The sequence below is a fragment of the Vicugna pacos genome, chromosome 10 (assembly GCF_048564905.1).
Source record: "Vicugna pacos chromosome 10, VicPac4, whole genome shotgun sequence".
Classification (NCBI taxonomy): Eukaryota; Metazoa; Chordata; class Mammalia; order Artiodactyla; family Camelidae; genus Vicugna; species Vicugna pacos.
The window spans coordinates 5,738,314-5,755,709 of record NC_132996.1 but is presented as its reverse complement, the minus strand read 5'-3'; the positions used below and the strand labels follow the sequence as shown (position 1 = coordinate 5,755,709).

The following is a 17,396-nucleotide window of genomic DNA, read 5'->3' as shown; positions in this document are numbered from 1 at the left end:
TCCTGAGGGCGCCATGTTTTGTTAACTCGAGGCTCTCAGTGGAGTATACCACGTCACTCAGGGCAGAGTCTTGGGGGCAGGGACCAGCCTTCTAGTTCCCTGGACGCTGTCACTTATCACAGAGCCTCACTAGGATAGCTCTTTGGCTTGGAAAAGAGTTCTATAGTCATTGTCATTTCTGTCATTGTCCATAGTCACTGTCATTCCGTCATCATTACAAGACAGGAGAGGGGTATTTCACACCCAATCTGAGGGGAAGGAGTGCCTGGAGCACCCTCTGTGATCACTAATGTATGCTGACAATTTCAGATGTTCCAAACACACTGGGCATTGTCCCCTGCCATCTCTTCCTGTGTGGGACCTTTGGGGTACCTTTGAAGAAGTAAGCTGTGCCCCTGTCAGCCACTTCGTAAGCTGCATCCACATTGGACATGAGCTGGGGAAAGGAGCTGGTGATGGTGCTGGGCCGGATCCCTGACATCAAGTGAACCTGCCGACGCCAGAAGATCCTGTTGGGCAAATCAACCAGAAGAAATCAAGGTCAAGGGTTGATTTAGATCTGAAGTCGAACTTGGGCTGAAACATACCGCAAACCACGCTTCAGAGGCCATTTCTAAATGCCTCTTGCCCTTGCCTGGTTTTTAAGGGAGCGTCAGGTTTTGGATTCTAGTAAACAGATCCTTCTCCTTTTTCCTTCATTTAGCATCTCTGCAACCCCCTTTCCTTCATTTATTTAAGGATGTTCAAAACATGGAAGGATACAGCAAGGAAGTAACATCAATGATTTATACACTTAAGCTACACATCTTCCCGTTCCAAGTATCATTTGCTACAAATTTCCCTTTCCTCTTCTGGCCTTTTAAAAATTAGAATCTCATAAAGACCATCTAGGTACACTTTATGAATATTATATAAATGAGCCAAGACTTTGTAGTTGGGAGATGCTAATTATTTGCAGTAAAAACTGTAAAGACATTAACAATTATAAATTATGTTGCTCGTGTACTTATCCAGCGAAAGTGTTTATATTTTTTGACCCGATGGCCATGTATACACACACATTATCTTCAGGGTTAGCAATTCAACCATCCACTTATTCAATATTATTTCCATAAAATTGTGGGAGTATGCGTGCGGTTACTGGGCTGAAACTTTCAAGGTAAATGTGGTCCCTTTTGAATTTCAGATGTGAAAATCATTCTTAAAAAATACGAATAGCTTACTTGATTCCACAGGAGCTGGAATCAATACATAAAATGATTTGTGAAAATTGTAATAAAGTTTTGACATTTCACTTTCCGTGTAGTCAGTTTTGGAATGCCTCAAATCTTATGTTGAGTTTTAGTTAATTTCACAAATGTTTATGGTGCACCAATCAGCAGGCACTGAGGTAGACATCAAAGATGAAACACTGAATAAGACCCAGGCCCTGCTCTCAAGAAGCTTGTAATCTAGTAGCAGAGACAGAAAAGTGACTGAGCAATTATAATTTAGAGCAATCTGTGCAGCAAAGAGTTAAGTTCACGACGCTCTGGGAACAGTGTCCCCACAGCGGAATGTGCTGTTGCATTTAGGGGTCTGGTGAAGCCATGCAGGTGAGGCACTTCAAGCTGATGACGAAATCTAAACGAGAGCTATGTTGAGAGAAATGTTTCTTCATTACTAGCAGCATCCTGATGCAGAAGGAAAAGCACATGGTGTTTTAGAAGATTAGAGGCAGGAGTTCCAATGACACTACTGACCAGTCTGTCCAAGTCTGTTTTGTAATCTCTTAAATGCAAATAACAATGCCTCGTCTAGTGCATGAGATCATGATGGGGCTCAAAAGTGATGATGCATATGAAAGGGCTTCATAAACTGTTAAGTGCCACCTGGGAGATATTGCCATTTAAATAAAAATTATTATCTGGGCACCCACCATGGACAATACTCAGTGTGGCAGGGGTCCATTGAAGGTACACTTCCTGGCCCCAGGCTGTCCACATCCCTGCCTTACCTAGATCATCTGTATTAACAGCTGAAAAAGAGAGACCCAGAAAGGCGGATGGCCCCAAAAGTCAGTGGGTGGTTAGCGGTAGACAGAACCAACTGGACCCTAGCTGTCCTGATTTCCATCACGTGTCCTATTTCATCTACTTGCTTCGTCTCAGCCTTGTGTTTTTCTTTGTTAATAACTTCACCTCTTGCCCGATCAGACTTCGCCCTTTCTGAAGGCAAGAGAGACTGCTTTCTCCCTCTCCTTTCTCTTTGCCACCACGAAATGAGCACAGGTTTGGGTACCCAGGAGACTCAGGCAGTAAGAGTAGATAAACAGGTCATGTCAACAGTCTGTAATCACATCTTTGATAAGGAGGGCAAAATCATGGACTAATTGGGAACCTGGTGAAGAACCCAAAAGCATGTGTTTTTCAATTAATTCAATTCAATACATAATTCTGAAAGGCGGACTCTGTTAAAGGCACTGTGCTAGATGCTCACGAAGTCACAAAGTGTGCCCTTCAGGCAATGGTAATGATGGGGATGAGGAAGTGAGGAGAGCGGGTAGGAGGAGGGGCAGACACTTCCTCCATTAACCAGGCTCCCCCTGAATTACGTCTCTGCTGAGGTACAGCTGACTTCCAGCTGCTTTCCCTTGGGTACCCGAAAGCTGGGAAGTATTTTCTCTCATTTCTCACTGAAAAATCAACAAGTGACTTTGGGCAAAATTAAACCCGATTTTTCATTTGAAGTTACAGGACACTGATGTCCCGAACGACCGAACATGAGAGGCCGTAAAGTGAAGTGATTAAGTAGGCAAACCAGGAAGGTACTTTTGGAATTTTTTCCTGGTAGTAGAATCCTACATTCCTGACCCAATAAACCTTGATTTAGGATGACCTGGGTATTGTGAGGACTAAACTCAGGTAAACTAGTCATTCTAAGCCAAGAGTGAATTTGTGCCCTGGGGCACATTTGGAAATATCTGGTGAGAGTTCTGGCTGTCACAGCCAGGAATGGGCAAAGCTCCTGAGTCTGGTGAGTAGAGTGTAAACTAAAGACCCTCAATGCACAGAACAGCCCAACATGACAGAGACTTGCCTGGCTCAAAATATCAGTATTGCTGAAGCTAAGAAAACTTAGTTTAAACACTGTCATGACATATTATAATGTATACACTATATTATTCCTAAGGTCGGAATAAACACTGCCTCTACCTGATACTTCTGTAAAGCATCACAAATTCCAAAAGAATCTGGAATCATGAGAATTTCCAGTCCACTAATGAAGAAAAATTGCATCTGGTGTGTAATAAAGCAATAGAACACACACTGAGAGGATTAAAAACTGAGAGCTATAGATTACAATAATAAATAAATTAAAATTGACCAAAAAAAAAAAAAGATCTAGCAAGTAACCTCCTAATGCCTCTGTAAATGGACTTAAAAGCAAATAAAAAAAATCTATGGACTTGGAAAAGAACAACTGCAGGATATACTGGAACTGATAAAGAAAATAAACTTCGTATCAATGGCCTGAAATCTGATCTTTGATAAGGAGGGCAAAACAATGGAGCTCACTGATATTACAGACCTGCTGGTAGATATTTAGCTGCACTGATGACCTTTGTGTAGCCAGGAGCCAACGGTGTGCCTGCCACGTAATCAGGGCTCAGTAAATACCTATTGGCTAAATAAATGAGTGTCAGAGGGTTGAGTGGAAATTATCTGATCATTGATTTTCATAATCTCATATTTATTCCCCTTTACTAAAAAACCACAATGAATTCATCAAGTTTGTGATTAGGTAACTGGTAACATTCACCTGGCCTCTTGCAGCTCTTTGCCAATCCTGTGAGCTCCTTGGGGCCAGGTCCTGTATTATTATTATTATTATTATTATTATTATTATTATTATTATTATTATTATTATTATTATTTAACTGAAGTATAGTCAGTTACACTGTGTCAATTTCTGGCACACAGCACCATGTCCCAGTGCAGGTCATGTATTATTCATCTTTGTATTCTTGGGTTTAGCAAGTGTCTGGCACATCTAGGGACTTGATCCATGTGTGTTGACCTTTGGTTTGTTTTTGGTACACCCTGCTGTCTCCACTTCCCACCTGGGTAAGCTGATCCCATCAGGCTTTCAATTTCAGGAGGGGCTTCACCTCCTGTTTGCTGACTGTCAAGGTAACCCAGCAGGAGCTGATGGGCGCTTTCATTTTCCACCGTCTTTACCCCTTACTTTCCTTGACTCTCTTCTTCTCTGTCTCCCTGTGCCCTAATTTCAGGGGCAAGAGGTGTCTTTCTTTCTGTCTTTTGATGTTCTCAGTTGAATTGCTGCTTCTCTCCACTGAGGTTGGGCACTGAGGTGCAGGGAAAGAACCAAGGGGCGCTTGAGACCTGGTTTTATTATTGCATGTGTGACCTTGTAAGCGTTACTTAATTTTTCTGAGACTCATCTCCCTTCTGTCAAATAATAATAATGATAATATCCATGATAATACTTCAAAGGATCAATTGAGATAATGCATATAAAAACAGTTTATAAACTCTGGACTGAGGTGGGAAGCCCCATAAAAAAAGACCAGCAGGACCCCCAGGCAGGGCCACTACCCTCCTGCCAGCACCATCTGGTTCCCTGGCCCAGAGGCTCTATTTCAATTTTTGCCTCTGAAATGGCTTACTTCTAGGAAAGTGGAACTTACCCCTCAAATTCTATTGGTTCCCTGAGCTAATTCCTGATTGGTTCTTTCTTTCCCTCCTGATTGGTCCATTTGTACTACTTCATTTGCATGAAGGTCACTCCTGATTGGTTATTTCTTCCCCCCTGATTGGTCCATTTCTACAAAGCCTGTTCCTAATTAGTCAACTTTTGTTATACCTTATTTGCATATGATATTGCAAAGTATAAACTGGCAGCCTATAAAAACCTGTGTAAACCTACAGACAGGATCCAGAGCTTGAAATGTTAACTTCTTTGGGCCTGCTGGCGTAATAAATCTGAGTTCTCCAACCCTCTGAGTGCTGCTTGGTTTCTCGCCTGCATCCAGGTTGCTGTCACAACTGAGCTGTAATACCGAGCTGTAACACCAAGCTGTAACATGTTTTTCTGCAGCAGACTACTCAAACAATTATTTGTAGATACTTTAAAAAGACATGTTTTCACTCTACAAATTGATTAATGGTGTAAAACTTAAACTTACAGTTTATCAACAGAGCTAAGTTTCCTTCTAAATTTGTCTCACTGATATAAAATTTTGTCGCCGGAAACTTTGAAGTACAAATAATGACATCACTGATCAAGAAGCCATTCATCTGGGGGCAAGCTCACTAACCAGGGCTGTTTTTAACAGAATGTTTTAGAGGCCAAGAAATCAACCATGCATCATCCATCTCATTAAGCCCAAGAAGAATTAAAACACAGCTTTTAAAATTAAAAACCCACATGTAGACAGTGTTTAAAAATAGTCAAAGCTGTGCACAGTGTCCTTAAGTGTTTATACCCATCTGAGGAGTCAATGGGGATCCGTACTTATAAGCCATCACCTGTGAAGATGTAAAGAATCTTGTCCTTAGTGAGAAGGAGGGAGTTCAGAAGAAATTACATTGAGTCAGGGATCTTAGCACACCTTCTGCCTCCTTGCCTGATTTGTAATAAGTAACAGAGAACCAGTCTAAGGAAATACAATGCCATTTGTTGACTTTCAATGAAGCAACCTTAGAGCCAGTAAAGAAATATCCCCGGGGAGAATGAAGGCAGACGACTTTCTCTTCTGTTGTGCAGAATTTCCTCGAGCCCCCGGGGCCCCAAGAAATGGAAGCTGCCAACAGTGCCGTCTCCTAGCTGTGGCGCCTGACTTTATGGTCCCTTTGCCCCATAGTGATTTGCACTCCTTTTTCCTTTTTTCCTTCAATGGCTCGTTCTCACTCATGTCTTCAAATGTGCCCTGGTATTTCTCCTCTTGAAACATCCTCATTGGACCCTGCTGTCTCTTCCCAGTACTGTCTTGACTCCTCGTTATTAACAAGATTCTCAAGTGAATGGTCTACCTTTACCATCAGCATTTGCTCCCCGCCGCTTGCGTTTTCACTAGTCATGATCTGGATGCCTTCCTCGTTCTCTCTCTAAAACTACTTTCCTTTGTTACCCTGGCCAGTCAGTCCCTTCCCTTTAGTTCTCAATCTGGTGACCTCAGCGACATTTTCCACTGCCGATCAGTTAAAAAAAAAAAAAAAAGATAATCCTCTTTTCTCTGATTTTTCTTGGGCTCCCTTACAGTCTGTCTCTGATGTCAGGTAGACCTAGGTTAAAGTTCTAGCCAGGGGAAAGAACTGGATTAAATAATCAAGTGCATGTAATATGCTTAGCATAACTCAGAGCTCATTGTAAGTGATCGTGAAACACCAGCTCCTGTTATTCTGATTATTAGAGTTTATTTTCCAATCTTTGCCTCGTCCGTGTGGGAGAGTCTATAAAGCATGAAGCTTATGGGTTATAGACTGTGACCTCCCCCAAGGACTAGCTTATTTCTATAAAACCCCACTAGAATTGTTATCACCTTAAACTCGACACATCCACAACTGAGTTTTGCTTCCTGTGTCCAACAAACATTTTTGATTTTGTTATCTATGTGAGCATGCTGCTACCTTTGACTCCTCCTTTTCCACCATTCTCCCCAAATTAGTGTCTAAGACCTGTTTCAGGACGCCTCTCACACATACCCTTCTCTCCACTTCCTACTTGCATGACCCTTAACATGTTATTCTTATCATTCTAATCTACGATACACGACCTCTTTCAAAATGTGACAATTAAGGGATTGACAGATGTCTTAAAAGAAAGCATCTAATAATGAGAATAAAATAGAATGTGGAGAAGCCTACCCAACATTTTTGAGAAACCTGGAGAGTCCAGAACCCCTTCTTCCTTGTGGCTCTCCATCCGACCTGCAGGCCAAAGGCCCAGGAGCCGAGGGACCGCCCCGAAGTGCATTCCAGTCAAGGCATTCGTTCATTCAGGTACAAACTCAGCATTCTCTTTGGAGTCCCATTGCTCAATCAGAAGGTTCCTGGGCCAGGGGTAGGATGCGCTTGACACTGGGAGAGGGCAGACCAGACCGCAGTGGAGGGTCTGCTGGGCTCTTGAGACCTGGGCCTGGCTTTCTTGTCTCCAAAGGATTTGGACGTGATCAACCTTTACACTTATTCCCTAGGTGAAATGCTATTATTCTTCTGAGATCTGTAGCTGACTGTGAAAGTGTTCATTCTATTGTTAAAATTGTATCATGGAGAGAGGCAAGATGGCGGAGTAGAAGGACGCTTGTAAGTCACCCTCTCCCACAAATACACCAAGATCCACATCTACAGACCCACTCAGCCAACCAGAGCACCTGCGGAACTCCGACAGAACATCTCCCTCTTCAAAAGATAAAGATAAAGACAAAAATCTGGTAGGAGAAAAGGAAAAAAAGAAAGAACAAAAGGCAAAGCAGCGTGGGACGGGTCCTGCGGGGAGGGAGCGGCAAAGGAGGACTGGCGCTCGCTCGCTGGGTCTCCCCTCTCCAATTGAGAGGCCAGCGGGATGGAGGGGGAGCCTCCAAGGCTCGGATCTGTACAGAGCAGCCCTTGTCTGACAGAACTAAGTTAAACGGGCACAGAGCGTCCCCCCCCCCACCCCCGACACCCAGCCTGAGACGCGGGCTGGCAGTGGCGGGCAGGGCCAGGCTGCACAATCTGGGCGGAGGACGGGGGCAGCTGCACGGAGGCAGCTCCAGGGGACTGCAAGGGGCTGGGCGCCGGGGCTGTGGGTGTACAGGACAGAACAACCTGGGCCCTCCTAAAACAGCAAGGTTGATGTGCTCTCGGGGGAAGGGTGGCATACCCCCATCTCTGAAAACCCGCGGAAACTTTTCAGGGGAAGAGAGGCGGGGCCCAGGCTGAGCCGCCATATTCTCCGGCGCTGAGCACCCAGGCGGGGGCAGGGGCAAAACCTGCATCCGCACCGAAGGGCTCAGAGCCTCAAGGGCCAGACTGAGACTGGCCTACAGCCTGGGGCAGGTGGGATCCTTCCATCCTGGTCCCTCAGAGAACTTGCTCCACAAAGACAAACAAGGAGCTGGGTCTTGGCTAGGAGCAGGGAGGAGGCTGCCCCTCGGTCTTTCCCGAGCCCACCCGCGGAGCGCGGCCAGGGAGGAGCGCGACTAGGGACTAGGGCGGAGCGCGCAGCCGCACAGAGCAGCGGAGCTACCGGCGGCACAGGCAGGGGGAGAGCGGCCCCCCGCCTGTCGGGCAGGAACACAGCCCCTGACCGAGGTGCTGGGAAGGGGCATGACCCGTCCTCCTGCCTGGCCAGTCTGCAACATCTGTCTGCGGCATCCAGAGGGGCAGTGACCCGCCCACCCGCTGCATCTGACCCCGTGTTAGGAGGAGGCGCGATCTGCTTGCCGACAGGTGCTGGGAGCAGCACAGAAGAGGGCGCCAACGGAGGGCCTATGAAAACAAGCTGAGCTTCCAAAACAGGACGAAGACAGAAGGACTTCACATTAAAAGCACACAGACTCCAGGAGAACACCGACAACCCCTTTTTTTTTTGTTTTGTTTTGTTTGTTTGTTTTGTTCTTAAATCTGTTTTTACCTGTTCTATTTTCAATTACTCTCTTAATTTTTACTTCTTAATTCATTTCTATTTCTCTTGGGTTTTGATGTCCTGTTATTGATTAGACACAGGCTTCAAATACATCTATTCATCTCCCCACCCCTTTTTTTTCTTTTTTTTTAAAAGGTTTTAAAAGGACGTCTCAACCCGATTAATACTCTGCTTCAACTCGCTCTTCTATTATTCATTATAAACTGTTTTCAAACCCTCTTTCTCCCTTCTTTTAAAAATCCTTCTCTCTCTCTTATTATTTCTTCCTTTTTTTTTCCTAAGTTCTATTCATAAATAGGCATTAGATAGATAAAATCCTTAAGATCCAAAATAGACAACTGATACTCCATAAACCACAGTGCCAGAGAGGTATGAGCAAGATGAAGAAGCAGAGAAACCTTTCCCAATTAAAAGAACAAGAGGAATCCCCTGAAAGAAAGCTCAATGAAATAGACATCGATAGCCTACTACATCAAGATTTCAAAAAAGGAGTGATCAAATTGCTGAAGGAATTAAAAGAGATAATGCTTAGAGAAATAAAATATGTCAAAAATGAAATTGAAGCTATAAAGAAGAGCCAAGCAAAATGGGAAAACTCATTGACAGAGATGAGGAATGATCTAACAGCGGTGCAAAGCCGACTAGTTAATGCAGAGGAACGAATTAGTGAGCTAGAAGACAGGGCAACAGAAAGCACCCATTCAGAAGAACTACAAGATAAGCAAATAAAAAATAATGATAATAGCATAAGGGACCTATGGGATAATATAAAGCGCCCCAATCTTCGCATAATAGGGGTCCCAAAAGGGGAAGAAGGATCAAAGGGGATTGAAAAGGTTTTTGAAGAAATCATGACTGAAAACTTCCCAAACTTAAAGAAGGAATCAGATATCCAAGTACAGGAAGCTCAGAGGGTCCCAAACAGGAAGAATCCAAATAGGCCCACACCAAGACATATCATAATCAAGATGGCCAGAGTCAAGGATAAAGAAATGATTCTAAAGGCAGCAAGAGAAAAGCAAAGAGTGAATTACAAGGGAACCCCCATAAGGCTCTCAGCTGATTTCTCTACACAAACACTACAGGCCAGAAGGGAGTGGCAAGATATATTCAAATCCCTGAATGAAAAAATGATGCAGCCTAGGATACTTTATCCAGCAAGGCTATCCTTTAGGATAGAAAGAGAAATAAAGAGTTTCACAGACAAAAAAAAAAGCTGCAGGAGTTTGGCAACACTAAACCCATGCTAAAAGAAATATTGAAAGGGCTATTCTAAATAGAAAAGCAGCAGGATGCTACAGAAATGAGAAACTCACAACTGGAAAGGTGATAACTCATGAATTACAAATAAAGAAAACATGAAATTATAAAAGAAGACATACAAATCACTGAGAGGGGGAGAGGGAGGCAGGGAAATATAGAATTTTTGTTTCTTTCTTTTTAAAATTTTTTTAACAGTAGGATGGGTTTGAGATCATGTTATTATCAGTTTAATAAAAACAGGTATAGGTTAATAGATTTACAAAAAAGGGTAACCACAAGTCAAAAATTTACAAGGGAGTCAGAAAAATTAAATAAAATCCATGATAATACAAAGGAAAATTACCAAACCACAAAAGGAAGAAGAAAGGAACAAAGAGGATATACCAATTCAACTACAAAAATAAGTTCAAAATGGCAATAAACACACATCTATCATTAATTACTGTAAATGTTAATGGACTAAATGCTCCAGTCAAAAGACATAGGGTGGCAGACTGGATAATAAAGCAAGAACCTTCAATATGCTGCATACAAGAGACCCATTTTAGGGAGAAGGACACATATAGATTGAGAGTGAAAGGATGGAAAAGGATATTCCATGCAAATGGAAAAGCCAAAAAAGCAGGTGTTGCAGTACTGATTTCAGACAAAATAGACTTTAAAACAAAGGCCATAAAGAAAGATAAAGAGGGACATTTTATAATGATTAAAGGAGTGATACAAGATGAAGACATTACACTCGTTAATATATATGCACCCAATATGGGAGCACCTAAGTACATACAAGAATTACTAACAGAGATAAAGGGCGATATTGATGGGAATACAATCATAGTCGGAGATTTTAACACTGCATTAACATCACTAGACAGATCTTCCAGACAGAAAATAAACAAGGCAACAGAGAAATTAAATACTACAATAGAAAAACTAGATTTGGTGGATATTTTCAGAGCTTTACACCCCCCAAAAATAGAATATACATTCTTTTCAAGTGCACATGGAACATTTTCCAGGATCGATCATGTACTTGGACACAAAAGAAACCTCAACAAATTTAAGAAGATAGAAATTATCTCAAGCATCTTTACTGACCACAATGCCATGAAACTGGAAATCAACAACAGAGAAACAAAGGAGAAAAAAAGAAAAGCATGGAGATTAAACAATATGTTATTGAAAAAACAATGGATCAATGAGGAAATCAAAGCTGAAATTAAAAAATACCTTGAGACAAATGATAATGAAAGCACAACCACTCAAAACCTATGGGACACAGCAAAGGCAGTGCTAAGAGGGAAGTTTATAGCGATACAGGCCTTCCTCAAAAAAGAAGAACAATCTCAAATAAACAAGTTAACCCACCACCTGAATGAATTAGAAAAAGAAGAACAAAAAGCCCCAAAAAGCAGCAGAAGGAAGGAAATAATAAAGATCAGAGAGGAATTAAATACAATAGAGATTAACAAGACCATAGAAAAAATCAACCAAACCAAAAGCTGGTTTTTTGAAAAAGTAAATAAAATCGACAAACCTCTGGCCAAACTCACAAAGAAGAAAAAAGAGAGAGCACAAATTAGCAAAATAAGAAAGGAAAATGGAGAAATTACAACAAAAAATAGAAATACAGAATATCATACGAGAATATTATGAAAAACTATATGGAACCAAACTGGATAACCCAGAGGAGATGGACAAGTTTCTGGAAACATACTGTCCACCAAAACTGAATCAAGAAGAAACTGAACACTTGAACAATCCGATCACTAGAAAGGAAATAGAAATAGCAATTAAAAACCTCCCTACAAATAAAAGTCCAGGACCAGACGGCTTCACCGGGGAATTCTACCAAACACACAAAGAAGAACTCATACCAGTCCTTCTCAAACTCTTCCAGACGATTGAAAAGGAGGGAATACTCCCAAACTCATTCTATGAAGCCACCATCACCCTGATACCAAAACCAGGCAAAGACACTACAAAAAAAGAGAATTATAGGCCAATATCACTGATGAACATAGACGCCAAAATCCTCACCAAAATTTTAGCAAATAGAATCCAACAACACATAAAAAAGATTATACATCATGACCAAGTGGGGTTCATCCCAGGGACACAAGGCTGGTTCAACATACGCAAATCAATCAATGTAATACATCACATCAACAAGAGAAAGGACAAAAACCACATGATCATCTCAATCGATGCAGAAAAAGCATTTGATAAAATTCAACACCCATTTATGATAAAAACTCTCGCCAAAGTGGGTATAGAGGGAACATATCTCAACATAATAAAAGCTATATATGACAAACCTATAGCCAGCATAGTTCTCAACGGTGAAAAACTCAAAAGCTTCCCACTAAAATCCGGGACAAGACAAGGATGCCCACTATCACCACTCCTATTCAATATAGTCCTGGAAGTCCTAGCCACAGCAATCAGGCAAGAGAAAGAAATAAAAGGGATCCAAATTGGAAAAGAAGAGGTAAAAGTGTCATTATATGCTGATGACATGTTACTATATATAGAAAACCCTAAAAGGCCCACAAAAAAGCTACTAGAGCTGATCGAAGAATTCAGCAAGGTAGCAGGTTACAAAATTAATGTTCAAAAATCAGTTGCCTTTCTTTACACTAACGATAAATCAACAGAAAAAGAAAGTAAAGAAACAATCCCCTTTAAAATAGCACCCAAAGTAATAAAATATCTGGGAATAAATCTAACCAAGGAGGTGAAAGAATTATACACAGAAAACTATAAACCATTGATGAAGGAAATTAAAGAAGACTTTAAAAAATGGAAAGATATTCCATGCTCTTGGATTGGAAGAATCAATATTGTTAAAATGGTCACACTGCCCAAGGCAATCTACAGATTTAATGCAATCCCTATCCAATTACCCAGGACATATTTCACAGAACTAGAACAAATCATAATAAAATTTATATGGAACCATCAAAGACCTAGAATTGCTAAAGCATTACTGAAGAGAAAGAAAGAGGCTGGAGGAATAACTCTCCCAGACTTCAGACAATACTATAGAGCTACAGTCATCAAGACAGCATGGTATTGGTACCAAAACAGACATATAGACCAATGGAACAGAAGAGAGAGCCCAGAAATGAACCCACAAACTTTTGGTCAACTCATCTTCGACAAAGGAGGCAAGAATATACAATGGAATAAAGACAGTCTCTTCAGCAAATGGTGTTGGGAAAACTGGACAGCAGCATGTAAAACAATGAAGCTAGAACACACCCTTACACCATATACAAAAATCAACTCAAAATGGATTAAAGACTTAAACATAAGACAAGATACAATAAACCTCCTAGAGGAAAACATAGGCAAAACATTATCTGACATACATTTCAAAAATTTTCTCCTAGAAGAAATAAAAGCAAGAATAAACAAATGGGACCTAATGAAACTTACAAGCTTCTGCAGAGCAAAGGAAACCAGAAATAAAACAAGAAGAAAACCTACGGAATGGGAGAAAATTTTTGCAAGTGAAACCGACAAAGGCTTGATCTCCAAAATATATAAGCAGCTCATACGACTCAATAAGAAAAAAATAAACAACCCAATCCAAAAATGGGCAGAAGACCTAAACAAGCAATTCTCCAAGGAAGACATACAAATGATCAAAAAACACATGAAAAAATGTTCAATATCACTAATTATCAGAGAAATGCAAATCAAAACTACAATGAGGTATCACCTCACACCAGTCAGAATGGCCGTCATTCAAAAATCCACAAATGACAAATGCTGGAGAGGCTGTGGAGAAAGGGGAACCCTCTTACACTGCTGGTGGGAATGCAGTTTGGTGCAGCCACTATGGAAAACAGTGTGGAGATTCCTCAAAAGACTAGGAATAGACTTACCTTATGACCCAGGAATCCCACTCCTGGGCTTGTACCCAGAAGGAAATCTACTTCAGGATGACACCTGCACCCCAATGTTCATAGCAGCACTATTTACAATAGCCAAAACATGGAAACAACCTAAATGTCCATCAACAGGTGACTGGATAAAGAAGATGTGGTATATTTATACAATGGAATACTACTCAGCCATAAAAACCGACAACATAACGCCATTTGCAGCAACATGGATGCTCCTAGAGAATGTCATTCTAAGTGAAGTAAGCCAGAAAGAGAAAGAAAAATACCATATGAGATCGCTCATATGTGGAATCTAAAGACTCATGGACAGAGAATACAGACTTGTGGTTACCAGGGGGGTAGAGGGTGGGAAGGGATAGACTGGGATTTCAAAATTGCAGAATAGATAAACAAGATTACACTGTATAGCACGGGGAAATATACACAAAATGTTATGATAAATCACAGAGAAAAAAATGTGACAATGAGTGTGTATATGTCCATGAATGACTGAAAAATTGTGCTGAACATTGGAATTTGACACAACATTGTAAAATGATTATAAATCAATAAAAAATGTTAAAAAAATTGTATCACGGAAAACCCAGAATAATCTGAGAGAGGCAAATAGCATTCAGATATGATTGCAGTTCTAGTCATTTCGAGGACGTCTGGGATGGCCTTTCTATTTTGTCATGTCTTATAAAGGATAAATCTATGGGAATTAAATATATACATATATATTTATATGCGTGTGAAAGGCAGATATGCTTATGACTTTCAACTTATGATAGCTGAAGTTTATTTCTCTTCAAACAGAATATTTGAAGGTGCCAAGTTGCCTTTATCCACTGAGGAGACTGGGTAAACATCTCACGGTTACTTGAAAAGGCACTGCATTCCATCCTGCTTTGGAAACAAACCGTGTGGTTATTACATCCACAGCCTGAAATGTCTCATCAACAGATTATTGTTAGTGGTGGGGAATTCCAGGCTGGTGGTGGGAGGTGGGGGGAGACTGGGAACCCTTTCATAATGGCCCCCTGGGTGCTGTGATGGCTGTGGCTTAAAAGAATTCTTTGTTCTTTGTCCAGGCTTAGCAAGCACTTGGGGACTTTTGGTGACAGCCGGTAGGGGATCAGAGTCATGGGATTCCAGCTCTCAATGGCACCGTTGGAGGTATGCCAGGGCCGTTAGGAGCATGGGCTCTGGCTTAGGAGGTGGGCTCCAGCCCACAGAGCCAGGCGCTCATTAGTTAAGGGTTGGTTAGATAAGTTACAATTTATCTATGTACTGGGATAATACACATACATACCAATTGGGTGTGGGTCCCAGCTCCATCCCTCACTGACTATGTGAGCTTGAACAAATTGTGTATCTTTTCTTTGTAAAGGGAGTAACAATTCATGCCTCACGGGGCTGTTGTAAGGAGTTGATACCAAAGCGCTTAGCATAGTAAGTACTGAGCACATCGAAGTAGCTACGAGTATAAGACAACACCTCATTTTAAAGAGAAGGAAGAGAGGTGCAAAGGCCATGGGGGGTTAATGGCAACTCCAGTGCTGAAGGGTACTTCTCCTGACTCCCCCTTTGCCCTGTCGGTCTTCCTAGTTCTTTGGAATCACCTGCCCCACCATAATAGCTCATCAGATCCGAAATGGGAGAAGACGAGGAGGTGAGGGCTGAGCAGATACAAGTCAGCCAGCCATCTTCCCTTCCCTAATCCTGTCCCTGACCGCTCCTTTCTAAATGTCCCTTACCTCTATGCCTCCCTTTCTGTTCCGTTATACCCTCAGTATTTAGAGTCAAGATTTTGTCAAAAGATGTAATCTCATCAATTAGTCATTAGCAATTATTGAATGCTTATAGTTTGATAAACAGAAGGTTAAAAAAATTTTTTTTTGCTTTTTTAAGAAAACGATCATCATTGCCTGCAAGGACATACACTCTTTGACTGCACTGTCTCCGTTGTCTCTATTGGAGCCACTGATATTACAAAAAGAACGAGCCACGTGCTGCCCTGGGGCACAGGCGTGACACGCGCTCCTCTGGACAATGTAGAGTCTGACAAGGTTACCGCTCAGATGAAGCTGCTGTTACCCTGCACGGTGTCCAGGCTCCTCCTGCTCGGCACCTTGCCTGTCACCCCAGGGTCGATGCCTACCAGTTCCGTTTTGGTTTACTTTTTGGTAGCAAGCAATCAAAATAAAGTAAATAATCAATGAAGTCAAGTCTTAATAAAAAAAAATCAACAAATAGATAATAACAAAAGTACCCCAGGTTGGCTGTTTCTATGCCTTAATCTGTTGTACACAGTTTTTTTTTCCTTTTCTTTTTTTATCTTAAGTGGAAACTTTTTTTTCACTTGAATACATTTATTTCATTTATTTAATTTTTTTTTAAATGGAGGTACTGGGGATTGAACCCAGGCCCTCGTGCATGCTAACCATGTGCCCTACTGCTGAGCTATACCCCACCCCTCTGTTGTACATAATTTTTGATTCTCACTCGTAAATAGAGTAACTGCCTTTTACTGAGCACTCACTGTGCACCTGGCACATAACTTACCCAGAGGCACCTCATCAGTAAGAAACACGGCCAGGATTTGAAACAACTCAGCCTAAGGCTAAGCCTGGGCTCCTGAGCTTCCCTCCAATTTGCCTTTGAGCAGTGGATACCCATCCTCTGCTGAAGATTCAGTTCAGCTATTTCTAATTTTTAAAAATCAGAAGCCATCCAGATGCTCGTTAGTTTAGGATTGGTTAAATAAGTTATGATTTAACTATATATTGGGATAATACACATATAGAAAATAAGATAAAAATTAACATTCATTGACATGGAAAAATGAGAGATGGCTGAGGGAAGAAATTTACAAATCACATCTTGCGAAATCCCCCTTCTGGGGCCACCCTGTTCCCACTCCTGTCTCTACAAGAAATCTCCATCTGGAGAAGAAGCCTGGAAGGACGAATTTCACACTGTGATTGCTCTGTGTTATGCGCTGGACGCTTGTGCCCCCTGGATGTGCTGGCATTTGGACAGGACCAGGGGGAGGTGATTAGGGTTTGATGAGGTCATGAGGATGGGGCTGATGGGCTTGGCGCCCTCCTAAAAAGAGCCGCCAGAGCGTTTCTCCCTCTTGGTCTAAATGCCCACAACAGAGGCCACGTGAGCACGCAGCACGAGGGCAGTGCTTTCTGAACGTCTCCCCCTCATCTAACCATGAGGTGTGCAAAGACAGGGGACTACTGAGCTGTCTTTATAGCTCCAGTCACCGCATCAGTGTTCAGCACCCTGCATGAGCTCAACAAACCCTTTTCCAATGAAGGAAAGAGAGTGAAACAGAATGTCACGCATGCGCATGCGTGAGCACACTCTGCCTCTTCCGGGGTGGTGAGTTCTGGCCCCTGGGAAGGGGGGAGCCTGGGTGGGTGTTGGTATCCTGGTCCAAAGGGAAAGGAATTGCAGTACCTGCAGCCACGCTCCCTGAGAAGCCACAGTGTGAGGGGAAAAAAAGGACTAATTTAACTTAAACTCATGAGATTTCCAACAAATCTTCATGCTTCACCACAGTCACGATCTCCTACTAACTGGACTTGGAGCTGCTGC

At 42.0% G+C, this 17,396-nt stretch overlaps 1 protein-coding gene across 1 annotated transcript in view; it reads right to left on the bottom strand.

Moving 5' to 3' along the window:
• The window catches only part of MMP20 (matrix metallopeptidase 20), a 53,033-nt gene that overhangs the window by 16,424 nt on the left and 19,213 nt on the right, over positions 1 to 17,396 (bottom strand). The window contains exon 7 of the mRNA XM_006206699.3: positions 373 to 509. Within this exon, the coding sequence (XP_006206761.1) occupies positions 373 to 509 (137 nt within the window). The remainder of the gene's footprint in view (positions 1 to 372; positions 510 to 17,396) is intronic.